This window comes from Scyliorhinus canicula, chromosome 16, assembly GCF_902713615.1.
Source record: "Scyliorhinus canicula chromosome 16, sScyCan1.1, whole genome shotgun sequence".
Taxonomy (NCBI): Eukaryota; Metazoa; Chordata; class Chondrichthyes; order Carcharhiniformes; family Scyliorhinidae; genus Scyliorhinus; species Scyliorhinus canicula.
This window is the reverse complement of record NC_052161.1, coordinates 120,415,515-120,436,387: the sequence shown is the minus strand read 5'-3', so window position 1 is coordinate 120,436,387 and position 20,873 is coordinate 120,415,515. Positions and strand designations below refer to the sequence as shown.

Sequence of the window (20,873 nt, the reverse complement as noted above, 5' to 3'; positions counted from 1 at the left end):
AGCTTGAAAATTGTGACCATGTTTGCGTGCTTAAATGAGTCAATTTCCATAATTACAAGCCATGCACTGAATGGTATCATCTAGATATAAAAGCTGAGAACTGCAAAGAATCCATCTCCACTGGGCTTGCCATCCTTCTGTGAGAACCTTGTGCTCTGTGCTGATGGCCAAATATTTCACAGCATTCTCTTTGCATGACTCATCCCATCTACTGTGTGCAGATTCTGCATGCCTGGCTGCTCATCTCCTCTTTCAATTTCTTTTCTGAAGTGGTAAAAGGATTGTGTTTGCTTTATTTAAAGTTCTCACGTGGTTTTCTTTTCTGTTGTTCCCTGAAAGTTGTGAGACTGAATCCCTAAGCTCCTTAGACCGGTTAGTATCCCTCCTTTCTCTTTATCCTGTTCTCTCTTACATTTGTGTCTGTGTGTTCGTGGCATCTCACTATTCAAAACAGCAGTAACCCCACACATTTTTGTCATTTGAACCTGCAAAATAATACTGAATCTAAGACACATGTTTAAATCAATGAAAACCTCCAGGCATGTCAGACGTCTTGTATGGATTGCCTCAAATGTCCCATCAGTGTGGAGGGTGTGAATAAATTACTGGCTGGTTGAATTTTGTGGCACTATCACCAGGTTGCATGTATTTGATTTTTAAAGCTGTTTTTGGTACTTTTATCTCTGGGAGATTATATTGACAAGTACCTTGAGAGTAAATTAAGTAGTTTAGCCTCATACAACAACAGCTACTTATTTTATATAGCACCTTTAACATAGTGAAATGTCCCAAGGTGCTTCACAGGAATGCGATTAAACAAAATTTGACACTAAGCCACATAAGGAGATATTGGGCAGATGACCAAAATCCTGGTCCAAGAGGTAGGTCAATTTAGGGAGCACCGTAAAAGAGGAAAGAGACATAAACAGTTAGGATAATTTGAGAGGGAATTCCATAGCTTAGGGTCTTGGAAGCTGAAGGCGCGCACATCAATATTGGGGCAATTAAAATTGGATATGTGCAAGAGGCCATAATTGGAGAAGTACAGATAAAGTCTTGTTGGATTGGATTGGATTTGTTTATTGTCACGTGTACCAGGGTACAGTGTAAAGTATTGTTCTGCGTGCAGCTCCGACAGATCATTCCGTACATGAAAAAAAAATACATAATAGGGCAAACGTAAAATACACAATGTAAATACATAGACACTGGCATCAGGTGAAGCATACAGGAGCGCAGTACTACTCGGTAGAGAAGATGTGTGAAGATATCTGATCAGTCCATAAGAGGGTCTTGTGAATGATTTGAACAAGGGTTCAGGTGTAAAATCTTCATAATTTTGCAGACAGTGCCAGAATAAAAGGAAGAACATGTAATGAGAGAGAAAACACTGCACGATTCAGAAGAATGTTGACATTGCAATTAATTTAAGTTACTAATACAAGTACCTTGAGAGTAAATTAAATAGTTCAATGTGGATAAGAATAAAATAAAGAGAGCAAGAACGCAAAAGGGGGAAATATGTCTGAATGGAAGAGTGAGGTGGTGGGCTGATACAATTATAATGACTAACTTTATTAAACTGTCAGTATAATCCTTTGCTGCAGTGAAATGTCAAATAAGATTGTGTTGCAAGAGTAAAGGGATATTGTAGAGGGATGTTGATGTATACGGCATTCGTTAGACTCCCATCTGAACTACTTGTGTTACATGTTCATAATGTTCCTGTCGCCCTTTCAGAGATCGCAGATGAATAATGAAGCTAATGTTCAGTTAATCTTGTTGAAGTTTTGAAGATTGTGAATAGAACTGAATAATTTGGTAGTGTCAGCATGGGAAACATTCAATATGATAAAGCATTTGAGTATTATTTGAAGCAGTAGTATAAAAGGGTTTTGGAACTGGGAGAGAAGGGATTGAATGATATGGCAACAAGGCGAATGGTTGGAGTTGATCTTTTGGGCATGGGCTTGTAATTATTTTACTTTTGACTTTGTGCATCCATATCCCAATGTTGTCTGCTGGATGTCAAGTTTATAAAGCTCTGCCTGTATTCCTTCCATTCACCCAGAATCTGTTTGCCTCCTGTGTTACTGTTGCAATTTGATTTAATGTTAGAAGTCATTGTCTAAAGCTTTTGATTATCCCTCTTAGCTTAAATTGTGTAATAGTATAGTAATCACTTTCATCTAACTTTTCTAAACAGTATTAATTTGTGCTATTAAAGTTTTAAGTATATGTTTATGATCCATTATTTAAAACAAAATCATGTCTGGTATGCAGGCTTCACCTGCAAGGCCGCCTTTATTTTCCCTGAAGTGAACTTGAATTCAACAAAAGTGTTGAACTGAAGTGGCTTTTTAAAGAAATGCACATCAGACATAAATGAACCATTTGAGCCTTGGAGGAAAATATTGTTAATTCTGGTTATAAGTTTTTAGTGTTGAGCTTGTTCCAATTTTGGAGACATCCTTCCATCTTCTGTGAGAGTAACCAAATAATAGAACTTTTCTAAAGATATGACTTGGTTGAGATTGTATCAAAGCCCTTTATATGGGGTTTATTAGGAAACAACTCTCCTCCCTGTCCTACTAATGAGTTCAGCAATTAAAAGTTATGTTTCTCTTTCTCTTTAGGTTGGTGGTGAGCTCAATGGAAGTGCTAGAAAGCTGCTTTGCTGTTGGATCCTCAACTGAAAAGGTAAACTTATTTGCCGTAGTGATATGGGGATGGGGGGAGAGAGAGAGAGAGAGAGAATTTGTGCTTTCCTTGCTTAGTAAGTTAGTGGGCAAGGGCTCTTTGCTGGAAATCACCTTTGGTTTCTCATTTCCACTTGTTCCATTTGAGGATATATGGAGAACTGGTTACTGGATCAGGAGAATAGATGTAAAATCTGAAATCATACACATTTACATTTTAAATGTTTACAGACTTTATCTGTTCTCTCACAGGAAAAGAATAAACAGACAGCATTGGAACTAGCTACCACATTGCTGTCGATGCCAACTCCATCCACCGTTCAGCAACAAACCAAGGGGCTGCTGGCAAGTCTGCACAGTAGCCGTGGCAGTTATCACAATCACAAGGTGACGTGTGCCTGTTGTTTTTCACACACTTATGTGCAACCAGCCTTTTGACACTAGTGGTGTCTGCAGGGCTATGTATTTATCATGGGGGCTGCGAAGTGGAAATCTTTGCAGCACCATCTGCACTGGCTTCGAAAAGCACAAGCCAGGCATCTGATGGGGTGCAATGTTTAATGCAGACATACATTCACAGAGTGTTTGAAACAGTACCAGGCAGCACTGGGCTGATCTACTTTCAGATTGATGATGGAACCAGCTAAGCTCTCCAATGCCAAAATCTGTTTTGGCTTTCCCACTTCATCTTCAGCTCGACAAGAGAATACATGCCACCATTTTCAAGAGAAGATGTTGAAACAACAACATATTTTGTTCTGCAAGTGCTGTAGTGCTCTGTACAATATGCTGTTTGAAAGTAGGGCAGCCATTCAACTGGCTTGTGATGTTTGAATAACATAATTGTACTATCTTTGATGAGATGTGTTCAAATACTTCTCTTCTTTGTCCGATCAGGATCAAGCTCTGCTGAATAATGCTGTGCATATTCTGAATACTTGGAACAAGGATGGTCGTGACCTTGATCCAGAAGTATTCCAACGGCTAATAATCACTGCACGTTCCATTGCAATGATGCGACCCAATAACCTTGTACATTTCACGGAGGTGAAAACACCACAAACTGATAAAGGTGAGAAAATTCATAAAATAATGCAAGTATCCAACGGGCACGCTGTATCAGTAAAGAGTATGGTGTTTTTTAAAAATAAATTTAGAGTACCCAATTCATTTTTCCAATTAAGGGGCAATTTAGCATGCCCAATCCACCCAGCCTGCACATCTTTGGATTGTGGGGGCGAAACCCACGCAAACACAGGGAGAATGTGCATCTCCACACGGACATTGACCCAGAGCCGGGATCGAACCTGGGACCTCGGTCTGTGAGGCTGCAATGCTAACCACTGCACCACCGTGCTGCCCTTGAGTTTGTGTTCTGGGCATAGGCACTGCATCAGGATTGGAAACTGGAAGAGAAGAAGTGAATTAAGCAAGATAGTATTGTGGAAGGGGAAGGAGAAGAGCAGATATCAAAAATCATGGATACTAAGCTGCCACTGAGAGAGGTCAAATGCCCAGCTAAACTGTGAAAACCCGGCGAGAGACCAAAAGCTAATGGATCGTATGCCCACATCATTCCAATGTTTCAGGGAATTATTGACTTCACTCCTGAATGTCCTAGCTGTTATGTTCCCTTGTTCTGGATTCTCTGTACCTACCCTTCAATTCCCTTTATCATTTTAAGTACCTCAGTTAGATGCCTGCTTAAAGTCAAGGGAATACAGACCAAATTTTGTGATAATTTAACACAGTATACGCTGGTACAATCCTGGTAAATCTACCCCCTCTAAGGCCTGTAAATCTTTGCTGAGGTTAGCAGTAGAAAGCAGTCTGCTCAGGGCTTTGTACAATTGAAGTATCGCTGCCTCTAGTCCCCTGAAATAAAGACCCAACATTGCACCAGATTTTTTGATTCCTTTTTTATGCTGTGTTTGGGTGAGGTTCTCATGAAGAGATTGGAGAAAGTACATACATATCTGCTTGTTAGGGAGGGAATGTTTGGGGCTCTGAACAGTGCTGGAAGGAAGAGATAAATGAACAGATGTTCTGTCTCTTACTGTTGCTATAGGTTTGGCAGCTGAACACTGGGTTGGAAGAATGACCAAGTGTATCCTTGAAGGAATAATCCATCTGGGAAGCTGGAAAGGAGAAATTGTGGGACTATTATAGTTAATGGAAATGATAGAAAATGATATATTGGATGTAAAGGGTCACCGTGTAGAAGGTGAAGACAAGAGTATATTATAGTACAATATATAATTTACATTATCCTGGACTGTCATTGCCTTGCATTAGTCCATCTCTGGGCTCAGGTTAGCACGATGGCACAGTGGTTAGCACTGCAGCCTCTCGAGGCTGGGACCCGTGATCAATTCCAACCTTGGGTGACTGTGTGGAGCTTGCACATTCGCTCGTCTCTGCATGGATTTCCTCAGGGTACTCAGAGTCCACAGTAGCAGGATTGCATGATGCTGACTGTTGGTAATGAGTTTTAATCTTTACAATGGTGTAATAAATGCTACTGGGCAGGTGAATAATCTGCCTGGGCTGAATTCGGTTAAGTCACTTATCAACAGAGAAGTGTTCTTTTATACTAACTGAAGGTTACCATGCGCGTGGAGACCAACCTCTGTATTTAAATAACCAGCATCAAGCAGTCAAGACCTGCAAGAGCATTGCATCCTCTTGGGGTGCTGGGCAATTAATCTAACTACTTGTATGTTTTTAAAAAAATTATATAAAAAGGCTGCTGTCAGTGATGGTAGCTATGAAACCACTGGGGCGGCACAGTGGTTATCACTGCTGCTTCACAGCTCCAGGGATTCAGGTTCAATTCCGACCTTGGGTAACTGTGTGGAGTTTGCACTTTCTCCCCATGTCTACGTGGGTTTCTTCCGGGTGCTCCCACAGTCCAAAGATGTGCAGGTTAGATGGATTGGCCGTGCTAATTTGTCCCCTAGTGTCCAAAAGGTGATAATAATAATAATTTTTTATTGTCACAAGTAAACTTCCATTAACACTGCAATGAAGTTACTGTGAAATCCCCTAGTCGCCGCATTCTGACACCTGTTCTGGTACATAGGGAGAATTCAGAATTCTCAGCTGGTACGGGAATTGAACCCGCGCTGCTGGCCTTGTTCTGCATTACAAGCCAGCTGTCTAGCCAACTGAGCTTAGGTGGGGTTAATGGGTTACAGGGAAAGGGTGGTGGTGTGGGCTTAAGTAGGATGCTCTTTCCAAGGGCCGGTGCAGACTTGATGGGCCAAATGGCCTCCTTTTGCACTGTAAGGATTCTATGTATTGTAAAAATCCAACTGGTTCACTCATGTCGTTCAGAAAAGGAAACCTGTCTTCCGAGCTGACCTTTCCCTGGCTCCAAACACAAAGCAAGTGGATGAAACTTAACTCCCCCCTGATATGACCTAACAAGCCCACTCTGTTGTATCACACAGCTACAAAGAAGTATAATTAGATCATAAATTGCTTTCCTTAACAGCACCGTGCCAGTCCGTTCACCACAACAATTGCAGCGGTTCTCAAGGGCAGTTCGGGATGAGCCTGGTCAGTTATGCCCACATCCTTTGAAGGAATACCAAAATTACGATGAGGCAGATACACTGAAATGCCAGATTGTAAACATTTCATATTCTACTGAACGTCAATTCCTAATTTTATCCTTTCTTTAGAAGGAACAGATGAAAGAGATCAAGTCCACAGGAATGCAGAAGTCGAGGGCTGCAGTTTTATTATGCAGTTAGTCACCCATTTCTGGAGGCTCCATGCTTCCAAACCTAAGAATGCATTCCTGGCTCCTGCCTGCCTGCCCGGTAAGACAAACAATAACAACAATGACTGCATGTTTTCAACCTGTGCATTAGAAAAGTAACACAGAGTACACTTGGTCAAAATATAATGAAGTAGCATTCCAGCCACATGTCCATCCGAGGTTTTATAACTGGAGCCAGAATTCTAAATGAGTATAGTTGCCTTTAGTACCTTTGTAGAAGAAACAGGAATGTTTTGCAATGTCTAAATGATTAGAATACTAAATATGATTGCCCGCGAGTAGTAATAAGTGGTGACATCTTTGAAAGATATTAAATACTTTCTCAAGGAAATAAATATTGTGATCTGCCTGTTCACAAAGTGAGAACTGAGTGTAAGCAACATAGAGAAGTAACTTTTCAAATACCAGCAACAAAATATTCCAAGGCACTTCACAGGAACATCATAAAACAATGTTTTTCACTTGATTTTGTCAGTAAACATTTATATCAGTACGACTCTGCTTCACCTGCTTTACTATACCAGGAGGTTTGGTTGACAGAAATGCCCCTTGACAGTATTTTTACTGGGTCTTCATTCTTCTCTCCAGGTCTGACTCACATTGAGGCAACAGTGAATGCACTAATTGACATTATTCATGGATATTGTACCTGTGAGCTAGACTACATCAACGCTGCTGCAAAGGTTTATATGCAGATGTTGCTGTGTCCAGTAAGTCCCTCTATTCTGTAGGAGATATCATTTGTGTTCAATGCTCCAGCAACATTTTGTGACCAATGAGCAGCCCTTTTAGTGTTGTTAAAGGATGAGAGTCAGTGCGAGTATAAACGATAGTGTTATGCAGAGGTGAAATGGTTTTTATGTTGGTGCTGGTTCGTTCTGTGAAGGGACAGTATCTGTGCCTTCACCTGGCACTCGCCAGTGTACTGTGTCTTAATTAGTCTGAATTGTTTTTCCTCAGGACCAATCAGTGAGTTTTGCCTGTAAACAGGCACTGATTCGTGTATTGAGACCACGGAGCAAGCGCAGACACGTCACTCTGCCATCTCCACCTCGCAGCAACACCCCAATGGGTAAGGAACGAGAGATCTGAACAATGCCCAGCAAAAAAATGTAGCAGTGTATCTGGAAATGTTTGCTACCAGACTTTTAATGTTCACAAAAACAATGGATGTGCTGATTCTCTTTTACAAACATTGAAATAGTAAATTGAAAAGCAATTGTGGACGCACCCTTGATGTACTGTTTAAAGGACCGAAAATTAGATCCTTTGTGTCAATCAAAAACATATTTTTCATCTCTCGTCTTCCCTGTCTGAATAAAGGCATTGGAGAACTTTTTGTACAGTTCAGTGTTATATAAAACTTTGAATTGATCACTGTTCAGTGCTGGGTAGGAATTCTAATGCGTTTTGTGTACCCTGTATCAGGACACCAATATATGTCAATGTGTAAAGATTTCCCCAGGGCACTGCTCACACTTGGCTGTGTCCACGTAACTTTGCATTGAAGTGTAAATGTCACTCTGGACTTAACTTCACACTGATTCCGGGTCGGTGACCACAGTACATTCAGATGCAAATTATTTTAGCCTAAAGATCTGTCTCCATTTGTTTTTTAGGTGATAAAGATGACGACGATGATGATGATGCAGAGGATAAAATGCAACCGTCAGGAATGGCAGGCAGTGAAAATATCCGTCAAGAGAGTCAGGAACAAAGTGAAGTGGATCATGGAGACTTTGAAATGGTGGTAAGCATCTTGTAAAGATCTACGGTGTCTTGTTCACCAATAAAGGATGAGAAGAAAAGAATAGATGTACTTAGAATTAATATATAAGAGACTTTTCATTGCTTCAGTCTTTCTCTTTGCAGCTCTGGTGCAGCCAAAAATTTGCAGTAAGTATGAAACTTTGTGAAAGAACATAACTAACATGAACGTGTTGACTGCAGCACTGTGACAAAGCACAATGGCACTTCATGCATAGTTTATGCTTTTGATTCACTGCGTATGAAGTTTCAGATAGCAATGCACCGACAACGTACACCGTTTACTGTATTAAACATCCCCAGCAATATTACAAATCAAAACCTGATGCCGGGGCTGCAGGGTGGCGCACTAGTTAGCACTGCTGCCTCATGGCACCAAAGACCTGTGTTCGATCCCAGACTCGGGTGACTGTCCTTGGAGTTTGCACTTTCTCCTTGTGCCTGCATGGGTCTCAGCCCCAAAACCGAGAGATGTGCAGGTTAGTTGGATTGGCCATGCTAGATTGTCCATTAATTGGAATTTTGTTTTTTAAACTTGATGCCAAACTGGAAGTAAGACATTAGGACAGGTGACCAAAAGTTTGGTCTAAAAGGTACATTTTAAATGATGTCTTGAAGAAGGAGAGTCAGGGAGGGAATTCCAGAGCTTTGGGGCCCAGGTAGCTGTTTAACCTTTTACTATGTTAAAGGTGCAATGTAATTACAGGTTGTTGCAGGTTGCCTCCAGAATGAGACAATAAAAGTAAAATTGTAGGAAGAATTGAATGGGGGAGGGGAAAGCTGAAATCTCTACACATCACACAGGTAATATCGTCGTCATAACACGTTACTCCAATTCCTAGGTAGTGAAACTGAACATAGAGTTAAGTACCCAAACTATAAACTTTATTGATTATTTTTGACCAGCAGCGTTAATAAAGTTTGCATTTGTAAATCTCCTTTTTTGGTCTGCTTATGACGAATATTGTTTCATTTTCCCTTCTTTCCCAGTCGGAATCAATGGTTTTGGAGTCAGCTGAAAATGTCACGAATGGAAACCCTTCACCTCTGGAGGCATTGCTGGCGGGAGCAGAGGGCTTCCCACCAATGCTGGACATTCCTCCAGATGCAGATGATGAGACGATGGTGGAACTGGCGATTGCTCTTAGCCTGCAGCAAGATCAGCAAGGTACAGTACAATTCTTATCCATCCACAGAGCTGGCAGCACTATTAATTAGGGAGCAATGGGAGACTTGGGATCTCCGCTGTCATTTTGGCTGACTTGCAAAGAGCTGAACAGAATCAAGGAAGCTTCCTAGAGTTAATTTATGTTGGGTTTTTTTTGGTAAAAGCTACAAATGTGAAAAGCCAAAACAAAAAGCAAAATGTGAAAAGCTCCTTCGGCTCATCCACCTTTAGAACCTGGACTCAGACTGGAAATGTTGGTAAGTCTGTGAAGGATAACAGACAGGTTAATGTTTCAGATGGTGACCCTTTGTCAGAGCCAGACAACGGAGATTCAGCATGTGTCATATAAGATAGTTACTTGGACTTATTTGTTTAATCTCTGCTTTGGTCAGACTGATGGTAAGTGAACCTATAGACCTCGTGAATTTGAAACCTATGAAATCAGACACTTCACTGATTGGGTGCAGCCAGCCTGGATTTTACAATGCTGTTACAGCTATTTTTGTAATTTAATATTTTATTGATTTTTGAAACAAATATTCTGGGCCCTGTAAACTAGGCAATGTAGTTCTGCTTACGTAAACATCGGCTCAGTATCTTGCTATTATGCATGCTGATTGAATGCAGGTTGCCTGAATCAGATTTTTCAGTCCTCATTGTTATCTGTGTGTGACAATATGCTCTTCCTGTGATCTGCAATGCAAATAAATTCCTGGTGTTGATTTTTAACAGGTAGCAGTAGCAGTGCACTGGGCCTACAGAGCCTGGGACTATCTGGACAAGCTCCCAGCTCCTCCTCATTGGATGCAGGCACCCTGTCTGATACCACAGCCTCAGGTAACTATATGGCTAAATCTGGTACACAGTCTATAGAAATTAAGTGTTTGTGTGAGCTTCTGATTGGATCTTTATTGTATTAGCTGTTGTTGGACATTGTTGATGATTCAGTTTGGGGGTTTTAATCTGACTCTGTGGTATCCTGGAGCCGCGGTTGTTACAAATTGTATTGAGAATTAAATACAATGAAGCTTTAAGACCTTAAGATATAGGAGGAGAATTAGGCCATTTGGCCCATTGAGCCTGCTGTGCCTGGCTGATATATTTTGTATCCCCATTCTCCTGCCTTCTGCTTGTAACGCCTGATCCCTTATTAATCAAGAACCCACCTATCTCTGTCTCAAAGACACTCGGTGATTTGGTCTCCAAAGCCTTCTGCGGCAATGAGTTCCACAGAATAGTGCAGTTCACTACAATTAAACATATTCTGTTAATATTCTTAGTCAGAGACATTTAATAGCAGTTCAGGTAGTTGAGCATTGAGCTATTTTAAGGTAAATCCTGGAGTCTTCACTTTATCTGCTTGGCTCTTGAGTCAAGATGACATTCTCTGTACATGGAGTTTTGTCAATTTTCAACCTGGTAGGTTCCCATTTGATTTGCCTCAATTGAATCAAATTTCATGAATGAGAGCGTTGATAGGTTGTGAAGAACTCTATAACTCAGATGATTCCCTCTCCCTTCTTAGCTTGAAGGTGATAATGTGGCACTGAATAATCTACAGATAGGTATGAAAAATGAGGGGGGTGGTCGAAGTGGGGCAGAATGCCTGAACTGGCGGCTTCAGCTAAGGGCGGGGTGTCCTGCAAGGCATCCAAGCAGTCGCCGATTAAAGTAACCAAAAGCTGCACAAGAAGCAGAGGAAAACCCGCAAGCAGAGCTACACCAGTTATGTGTAGAGTGCTGACCCAGGTCCACCCAGATCCCATCCAAGGCCCTGAACGCCATGAACTCCTTTGTAACTCCTTTGCATCGCCTCCGAGGCCTCGCACCTCGTTCACTACAACAAGGGGCAGCAGGGTAGCATGGTGGTTAGCATAAATGCTTCACAGCTCCAGGGTCCCAGGTTCGATTCCCGGCTGGGTCACTGTCTGTGTGGAGTCTGCACGTCCTCCCCCTGTGTGCGTGGGTTTCCTCCGGGTGCTCCGGTTTCCTCCCACAGTCCAAAGATGTGCGGGTTAGGTGGATTGGCCATGCTAAATTGCCCGTAGTGTCCTAATTTTAAAAAAAAGTAAGGTTGGGGGGGGGGGGGTGTTGGGTTACGGGTATAGGGTGGATACGTGGGTTTGAGTAGGGTGATCATTTTTTTTTTATAAATGTTTTTATTCAGTTTTCGTATTTTATATTGAACAAATTACAAATTGTTAGGAGAGAGAAAAAAAAAAACAAACAAAAACAAACACGCAAAAATTAACATACATATTTACAGGTAAGCATCTTCGTAGTAGTAACTGCGCCCCCCCCCCCCTCAACATGTTTATTTAGCTTGGTTTTGGGCCTTAGCTAGCCATCGAACCCCCGTAACGAACCTGTAGCCCCCCCCCCCCCTCCCGCTACCTTCCCCCGACTATTCTTCCTCTTGTACATTGGCCACAAATAGGTCCCGGAACAGTTGCATGAATGGCTCCCACGTTCTGTGGAAGCCGTCGTCCGACCCTCGGATGGCAAATTTGATTTTCTCCATTTGGAGAGATTCCGAGAGGTCGGACAGCCAGTCCGCAGCTCTGGGCGGTGCTGCTGACCGCCAGCCAAACAGGATTCTACGGCGGGCGATCAGGGAGGCAAAGGCAAGGGCATCCGCCCTCCTCCCCAGGAATAGATCTGGCTGTTCTGAAACCCCGAAGACCGCCACTATCGGGCATGGCTCCACCCTCACTCCCACCACTTTGGACATTACCTCGAAGAAGGCTGTCCAGTACTCCACGAGTCTGGGGCAGGACCAGAACATGTGGGCGTGGTTGGCCGGGCCTCTTTGGCACCGTTCACATCTGTCTTCCACCTCCGGGAAGAACCTACTCATACGGGTTCTTGTTAAGTGGGCTCTATGTACCACTTTTAGTTGCGTCAGGCTGAGCCTTGCGCACGTGGAGGTGGAGTTGACCCTATGCAGTGCTTCGCTCCAGAGTCCCCACCCGATCTCCATCCCCAGGTCGTCCTCCCATTTCCTCCTTGTTGCGTCCAGTACGGTGTCGTCCCTATCTACCAGTCGGTCATACATGTCACTACAGTTCCCTTTCTCTAGGATACTTGCGTCCAGTAGGTCTTCCAGTAGTGTCTGTCGTGGCGGTTGTGGGTACGTCCTTGTCTCCTTTCGTAGGAAGTTTTTGAGCTGCAGGTACCGTAGCTCGTTCCCCCCAGCTAGCTGAAATTTCTCTGTCAGTTCGTCCAGTGTTGCGATCCTGTCGTCCGTGTATAGGTCCCTGACTGTCAGTGTCCCCCCGTCCTGCCTCCACCTTTGAAGGTGGCGTCGGTCAGTGCTGGTTTGAACCTATGGTTGTTGCAGATGGGAGCCCTGTTCGACATTTTGGTCAGGCCAAGTTGCTGCCGCAGTTGGTTCCAGGATTGGAGGGTGGCTGTCACCACTGGGCTGCTGGAGTGTTTTTTGGGTGGGGATGGGAGTGCTGCCGTGGCGAGGGCCCGGAGGGAGGTTCCCATGCAGGAGGCCTCCTCCGCACGCACCCACTCAGCTTCTGGCTCCTGGATCCATCCCCTTACTCGCTCGGCTGTTGCTGCCCAGTGGTAGAATTGTAGATTCGGGAGGGCTAACCCTCCCCTGGTTTTTGTTTTTTGTAAGACCTTCTTTGGGATCCTAGCATTTTTACCCCCCCATACGAACGCCATGATGAGTTTGTCCAGCGCTTTGAAAAAGGCCTTGGGGATGTAGATCGGAATGGATCTAAACAGGAAGAGGAACCTGGGCAGTACGTTCATTTTGATCGTCTGAACTCTCCCCGCGAGGGAGAGCGGGAGTGTGTTCCATCTTTGCAGGTCCTTTTTAACTTCCTCCGTCAGGCTGGTGAGGTTCCATTTGTGGATCCCTTTCCAGTCATGGGCTATTTGGATCCCCAGGTAGCGGAATTTATGTCGGGCTTGTTTGAACGGCAGCCCCTTTAGTGCTGCCCCCCCCCCCCCCCTTGCGGGTGTAATGGGAAGATCTCACTTTTGCTCATGTTGAGTTTGTAGCCCGAGAAGGCTCCAAACTCTTTCAGGAGCGCGATGATTCCGTCCATGCTGCTTTGTGGGTCCGAGATATAGAGGAGCAGATCATCCGCATAGAGTGAGACTCTGTGCTCTCTACCTCCCCTTCGGATCCCCCTCCAATTTTTTGCTGCCCTGAGCGCGATTGCTAGCGGTTCGATTGCTAGTGCGAACAGCAGCGGGGACAGTGGGCATCCTTGTCTGGTGCCCCTGTGCAGCTGGAAGTATTGGGAGTTGGTATTGTTGGTCTGTACACTCGCCATGGGAGCGTTGTACAGGAGCTTTACCCAAGCTGTGAACCCTGTTCCAAGCCCGAACCGCTCCAGTACCTCTATGAGGGAGTAGGGTGATCATGGCTCGGCACAACATTGAGGGCCGAAGGGCCTGTTCTGTGCTGTACTGTTCTATGTTCTAAGCACCATACCATATTGCCCGAAAAGATCCAGAGCACTGTCTGCCTCATGCTGCTAGGGAACTGGCAAACACACTGTCTCTGCGGGCATGAAAGCGGCCACCAAATACACTAATTCCGTTTAGTTCGTCCATAACGAAAGATTGGAAAAGATGCAACTACGGAAGATTCTGATTGGGTAATTTAGTTCTGATTTTATATCTTAGGCAGCTGCTTCATGTAAGGGCATTAAATAAATACACATAGACTAAAATGGGAACCAAACATTTAAAATAAACACAGTTCATTATGGGCGGCATGGTGGCACAGTGGTCAGCACTGCTGCCTCACAGCTCCAGGGTCCCAGATTAAATTCCTGCCTCGGGTCACTGTCTGTGTGGAGTTTGCACTTTCTCCCCATGTCTGCGTGGGTTTCCTCCGGGTGCTCGGGTTTCCTCCCACAGTCCAAAGAAGTGCAGGTTAGGTAGTTTGGCTATGCTAAATTGCCTTTAATGTCCAAAAGTTTAGGTGGGGTTATTGGGTTACAGGGATATGATGGAGGTGTAGGCTTAAGTACGGTGCTTTTTCTGCACTGTAAATTCAATGATTCTTTGCCAGCTGAATAGTACAGCAGTAAGTGATTTGCAAGTTGCAAGGTAATGTGTTTCCATCAGAGAAAATGTTCCGAGCAGTATGAAATGTGAAATTAATCTACATAGAAGTTTCAAGAAGGAAACATGCTATTTGGCCCAATCAGCCCATATCAGTGATTATCCCCCACATGAGCAAATATTGCATTTGCTCACCGTGTTCTCATTTCCTGTCATCTCCTTTAATCCAATCCATTCCTGAATGTTAATACAGTTTCTGCCTTAGCCAGCAATCCTGGAATGAATTCCACCACCTCTCAACTTTCTGCATGAAGAGGTTTATCCAGCTCCCTGTTCTAAATCTCTCATATTTAACCTTATACTTGTGGCCTCTTGTGGCAGCATGGTGGAGCAGTGGTTATCATTGATGCCTCACGGCGCCACGGTCCCAGGTTTGATCACGGCTATGGGTCACTGTCCGTGTGGAGTTTGCACATTCCCCCCGTGTTTGCGTGGGTTTTGACCCCCACAACCGTAAGATATGCTGGATAGATGGATTGGCCATGCTAAATTGCCCCTTAATTGGAACAAAATGAATTGGGTACTCTAAATTTATATTTAAAAAATATTTGTGGCCCCTCATTTTTATGATCTTTTGTAATTCAGCATTACTACTTGACTTTTGTATTCTATACCTCTTGTGATAAAATCTGGAATTTCTTTAGCTTCTTTTAAGGCTTAAATGTGCTAAAGATCCTATAATGGCCTTGAACTTCTACCCCCTCCCACAAATCCCTCTGCTTTTCCATAGCATCTAGCCTGCTTCCATTCGCAGTATAATCATTGATGTTAGTATTATAATTACAATCCCCAATAAGCTAAATGAACCAGCTTTTGGAAACTGTTCTCCATTTTAAAGACAACTTGCGTTTCCACAAACTGAGTTTGAATCACCACTGATGCTCAATGTGTAAATGGTTTCTGGTATAGGAAGTTGAATGGAAATGAAGTACTTAAATGTGTTGAATGACCAGTCTGTGTGACAATGGGAAGAGTCAGTTTCCCAGAAAAGTCAAAGAATTTCTTTGTCACAAAGCAAAACTCTGTTCCCAAGTTTATTTTGCCTTTCCAAGCAGTCATTAAATATTGGTCTAGGTGCTGAACAGTCATGCTTTTCTTCCATCTGTGGGCCTCATGCCTGTGTGAGAATCTTTTGTGTAGTTTGATCAGCTTTCTGTACTTATAATATCTTGCTTCTTAATTGTTGCAATATTGAAAAGCTGCTGATGGCCATGCCAAGCTCATGGTCTGCGGCTGTGTTTGTCTCAAACGTCTTGTGCTTGTGCTCACGGTTTGTAAATATGGTGTTTTTACCTGTAACAGCCGTTGCTATGCTTTTAGCTCCAGCCTCTGATGATGAAGGGAGCACAGCGGCAACAGATGGATCAACACTGCGAACGTCACCTGCGGAGCATGGTGGCAGTGTGGGGTCAGAGAGCGGGGGCAGTGCTGTTGACTCAGTTGCTGGAGAACACAGTGGTAAGCAATTGACCTAAATGTGCAGTAAAACATTAACACTTGAAAAATAAAATGGATAAAAGAGAAATTAATATCTTATGGCCAAGTTTAAAATTTGGATTTTTGTAACTAATTCCTGTGTGGCAGCGCACACAATCCCTTTCTTCCCCGGCCAAGCATTAAATGCCTTCCAGTTGATTTCTATTTAAGAACATTTTGAGGATTGGGATATATTCTTCCTCAACAGATCGCCACTGCACTACCAGTGCTTTACACCTTCTGCAGCTAGTTTGACCTCAACCGCTTTACTGTAGCTCTTAGTGTTGTTTCAGGAATTACCCTAATGTAAAGACAGCAGTTTACTACAGCCAACCTGAGCATGAATAAGGCCTGGGAATTAAATTAAACGCACTTGTGATTACCTCACCATTCCTAGGATGATGTTAATGACACACAATATAATTCTGCAGTTGTTAATGCATGTGTGCAGTAATCATAATAACCCTGTAGTGGAGTGAGCACTGGGACTACGGCGCTGAGTACCTGGGTTCGAATCCGGCCCTGGGTCACTGTCCGTGAGGAGTTTGCACATTCTCCCTGTGTCTGTGTGGGTTTCACCCCCACAACCCAAACATGTTCAGGTTAGGTGGATTGGCCACGCTAAATTGCCCCTTAATTGGAAAACAAAATAATAATTGGGTACTCTAAATTTATATTTAAAAAACCCTGTAGTGGAGTATATGTAAATGTACATGTATGTAAATGTGTGGTAAAAATATATATATGTGTTTGTGTACATATATAGTGAGATAGAGGTTAACATTTCTTTTAAATTTACATAGTGTCTGGGCGCAGCAGTGCATATGGAGATACAACAGTTGAGGGACATCCTACAGGACCAGGCAGTGTCAGCTCCAGCACAGGAGCCATAAGTACCACCACTGGACAGCAAGAAGGTGATGGGTCAGAAGGAGAAGGTGAAACTGAAGGTGACCTTCATACAAGCAACAGGTGAGAAAAGATGTTAATCTCAAAGTTGTAAAGTTATTCTTCCAGTTCAAGTGCAGTTTATAATAGGTTAGATTGCTCTGACCTCAACTGAAAAATTGTGTAAAGGGGTGATGGTGTCTTTAAGACAGAGATAGACAGGTTCTTGATTAATAAGGGGATCAGGGGTTATGGGGAAAATATCAGCCATGATTGAATGGCGGAGCAGACTTGATGGGCCGAGTGGGCTAATTCTGCTCCTATGTCTTATGGTCTTGTGGTCTAATCCCGTCTACGACTCCTCTCACAGGCTCCATATGGTTCGTCTGATGCTGCTCGAGAGACTTTTACAGCATCTGCCACAGCTCCGTCACGTTGGTGGAGTTCGAGCCATCCCGTACATGCAGGTGATCATTGTTTGCCTCAGTGGACTTTATCTGACTTATTTTACATGGGTGATATAAAATTTAGTTTTGTATTAGGTAATAATTGGAATATTAGGTTCATTGGAGATACCAAGTGATGAATGTGTTTTGTTGTCATTTGGTAAAATTCCGTGACTACTGAGGATCAAGAATGGGAAAATGCCTAATGGTTCATGTCTACGGCTTGCTCCATTTTTTGTTTACCTTCAGTCACAAAGCCAATTAAAGGACACGGATGCACTAAGATTGCTGTAATTTGAGCTTGTCCTTGTTGTTTTTATTTTGTAGCATAGAACCCATCGTAATTTGAATCACACTGCAACAACCCTGTTCTACATTGATTAGTGATTGTGTCCTGTACCTCTCATCTACTTCATTTGGCCGTTGAACCCTTAAACAATAATATACCTAACCTGTAACGTGGAGTACAGTACCTTCACATAACTCAGTCAAAAGACTACAAAAAGAAGCAACTCTTAAAATAGAGCTAACTAACTGCTCTGGTGGAGTTGGTAAGGACTTGATCCTCCATTGAGTTTAGGGAATGCTTGCTTGTTTTGATGGAGTTCCAGCACACTTTAACATCATGGATCCTTTTAGAAGTACCAAAAATTAGCTTGCACTCTACAAGAATAACACTCCACAGGAACAAAACAAGTGACTATCATGGAAGAAAATTAACAAATAACGATCATGGAAGAAATCCAGTCAACAAAAATAATTGGGGACCAGTTTTTGTGTTGTTGATCAATTTGGAAATGTATTGAATTTGTGCATGAACTTTTGTGTTACTGATGTTTCCTTTCATTCAACAGGTAATCCTAATGCTGACTGCTGACCTGGATGGAGAAGATGAAAAAGATAAAGGAGCTTTGGACAACCTGTTGTCTCAACTCATTGCAGAACTGTGCATGGACAAGAAGGTATGGACTCTTGGCAGTCAATCATCAGCCATTTTTCACTATTTAAAAGTACATCTCTTGATAAGCAGCTCCCAGGCTTGTGCCAGTGTTATGATCACAAGGAGACCTACAGTGTACAAAGAACAATACAGCACAGGAACAGGCCCTCGGTCCTCCAAGCTGCGACGGCCATGGTACCTGCCTAAACTAAAACCGGATGCACTTGCGGAGTCCATATCTTCCATTCCACCCTATTTATATATTGTTTAGATGCCCCTTAAATGCCGCTATCGTACCTGCTCCCACCACCTCCCCAGGCACCGCGTTCCATATATTTACCGCCCTCAGTGTAAAAAAACTTGCCTCGCACATCAGTTCTAAACTTTTCCCCACGCACTTTAAAGTATGTTCCATAGTACTTGACTCTCCTACCCGAGGAAAGGGCATCTGACTATCCACGCCACTCATAATCTTCTAGACCTCTATCAGGTCGCCTCTTAACGTCCGTCGTTCCAGTAAGGACAGACCGAGTAGTTTGGACACTTGACTGTCAATAATAATTTTCCCACCCACATCTAGTTTGCACAGCAGAGTTCTTGCAGGCTTGTATCCAAATGATTATGCAGACTTAAAGGTTCATTGGTATCAATGAAACCTAATATAACAAATGCTTCATGTATGTTAATAATGCTGAATGCATTAAGCCATAGAAATCTGCAAACTGCATCACCATCAAACGTTCTCTGAGTAAACGTGCTGCTGTGGTCTGCATTCTATGAATGCTGTTGCACACAAGCACGTGACACACAGCAACCCAAAGGGTTAAGGGCGGGCAAGGGGGATGGGTGTTCAGATGGCACCTTTCTTTGTACAGTAGCCTACATTGGTTATGATTCTGGACTATTTCAGTGTTATAATCCCACAAAGGTCAGCAGTGAAATTGAATTGAATTTTTAATTAGTGGACCGGCACCAGTAGAATAACCATAAAAACTACCAGATTGTTCTAATAAAGCTAGTTTGTTCCCTGATGCCATTCAAGAAATGGAAGCCCAACACTGTTGTCTGGGTCTGGCCTACACATAACTTCACTCCCACACTACCTGGTTGATTCTTAATGCCCTCTGAAGTGACACAGCAATTCATCCAGTTGTAAACCAGTGCTACAAAGTTCAGTAACAAGAAGAAAATGGAATCTATTACCATCTGGACTGCAGTAATTTAATAGAAAATCCATCACGACTACCCCCTGGCAATTAGCAGTTGCCAGTAATTATAAACTTGCCAGCATCTCCCATATCTAGAGAACCAATTAAGTTAAGATATACCGAATCTTTCTCACTGACTGTTTATAATTGTGTTGCTCAGGATGTTTCTAAGAAGAACGATCGCAGCCCACTGAATGAAGTGCATCTGGTGATCATGAGGCTTCTGAGTGTTTTTATGTCCCGAACTAAATCAGGCTCAAAATCTGCATCTGAGGTAAGTGGCTGCTTTGCACTAAAAATATTAATTTGTGCAAATTGTTGCACTATTTCTGTTAGTGAAAAATTTTTCAGCTGCTTTACTTAAGAGGTGTTTGTAACCTCATGCACTGTATGTCCTCTAAAAAAATGTTAAATACAGGGGAGCGAGAGAGAGACTGAAACCTCCAATTCCTTTTCCCTTCTGACTGTAATCAGTGTCATTTAATTTTGGTACGGCAGATGCGTGCTCCCAAACCACTAATGTGGGGTCAGCGGCAACAGACTTTCATGGATTAAAATAAGGAGTATTATTTTTTCACATACTCTTCTGGAAAGGCCTATCTCTAGGTCAATCACAAGACACACCCAGGAAAGATGCAATTGAAGATAGTTGTGAGCTTCTGCAAATATTAAAACCCAAATAGAATAGGTAGCAGTTCACTTGTGTTTGTGGATTCAGTGAAGGAAGGAGGCAGATTTTACCTAGAATTGAAGTTCATGTAAGTTCAGATGACTGGATCAAACCCGAAGGATTCCTTCGAAGTACAGACTGTTGAGCAGATTGTGTCGACAGGTCCTGATGTCTGTCGTAACCCGAGGTCCCATTTTTTACAGGTAAACTAGGAGCTGTTCAAAACAGGTTGGAGGAGGCTTTTAAAGGACTTTAAACAATAGAGGTCTTTAGATGGCAAGATGACATAGCCATTCTTTGCAGCCGTGGTGTAGCTGATGATGCATTGCAGACTGTTTGGTCTTTGCCTCGCTGTTTTCAGATAAAAATAAGAGGACAATTTTGATCACATGATGAATAGCTATTTATGCTCAATGAAAGGCAGATTATCATCTTTCATAGTGAAGGAGTTTCAGTCACATGGTCAAAAGCAATTCATATACATTAGAAGGTCGATAGTGGTCTTTCGCACTTCATTGTAGACAATCGGTCTCAATAGTTATCTTTTGTTACATGGCAGACCTGGGGCGGAATTCTCCGCAATGGCCGATGCCGTTGTGAAACGACTGCGTCGGAGGCCGCTCCTCCCCCCCCCCGGCGTTGCGGGGAGCTCGCGGCCGTCGGCGCCTAATGACGTCAGCCGTGCATGCGCGGTTGCCGTCTTCCCCTCCGCTACCTCGCAAGACGT

General features: G+C 43.1%; 1 protein-coding gene across 1 annotated transcript in view; it reads left to right on the top strand.

The window, feature by feature from the left end:
- ubr4 (ubiquitin protein ligase E3 component n-recognin 4) overlaps positions 1-20,873 on the top strand; it is a 207,540-nt gene that overhangs the window by 102,528 nt on the left and 84,139 nt on the right. Inside the window, 14 exon segments of the mRNA XM_038822101.1 lie at positions 2,637-2,700; positions 2,952-3,086; positions 3,597-3,771; positions 6,386-6,526; positions 7,075-7,196; positions 7,447-7,558; positions 8,106-8,236; positions 9,244-9,421; positions 10,154-10,258; positions 15,839-15,976; positions 16,798-16,966; positions 17,253-17,349; positions 18,183-18,290; positions 19,637-19,750. Of these exon segments, the coding sequence (XP_038678029.1) occupies positions 2,637-2,700; positions 2,952-3,086; positions 3,597-3,771; positions 6,386-6,526; positions 7,075-7,196; positions 7,447-7,558; positions 8,106-8,236; positions 9,244-9,421; positions 10,154-10,258; positions 15,839-15,976; positions 16,798-16,966; positions 17,253-17,349; positions 18,183-18,290; positions 19,637-19,750 (1,789 nt within the window).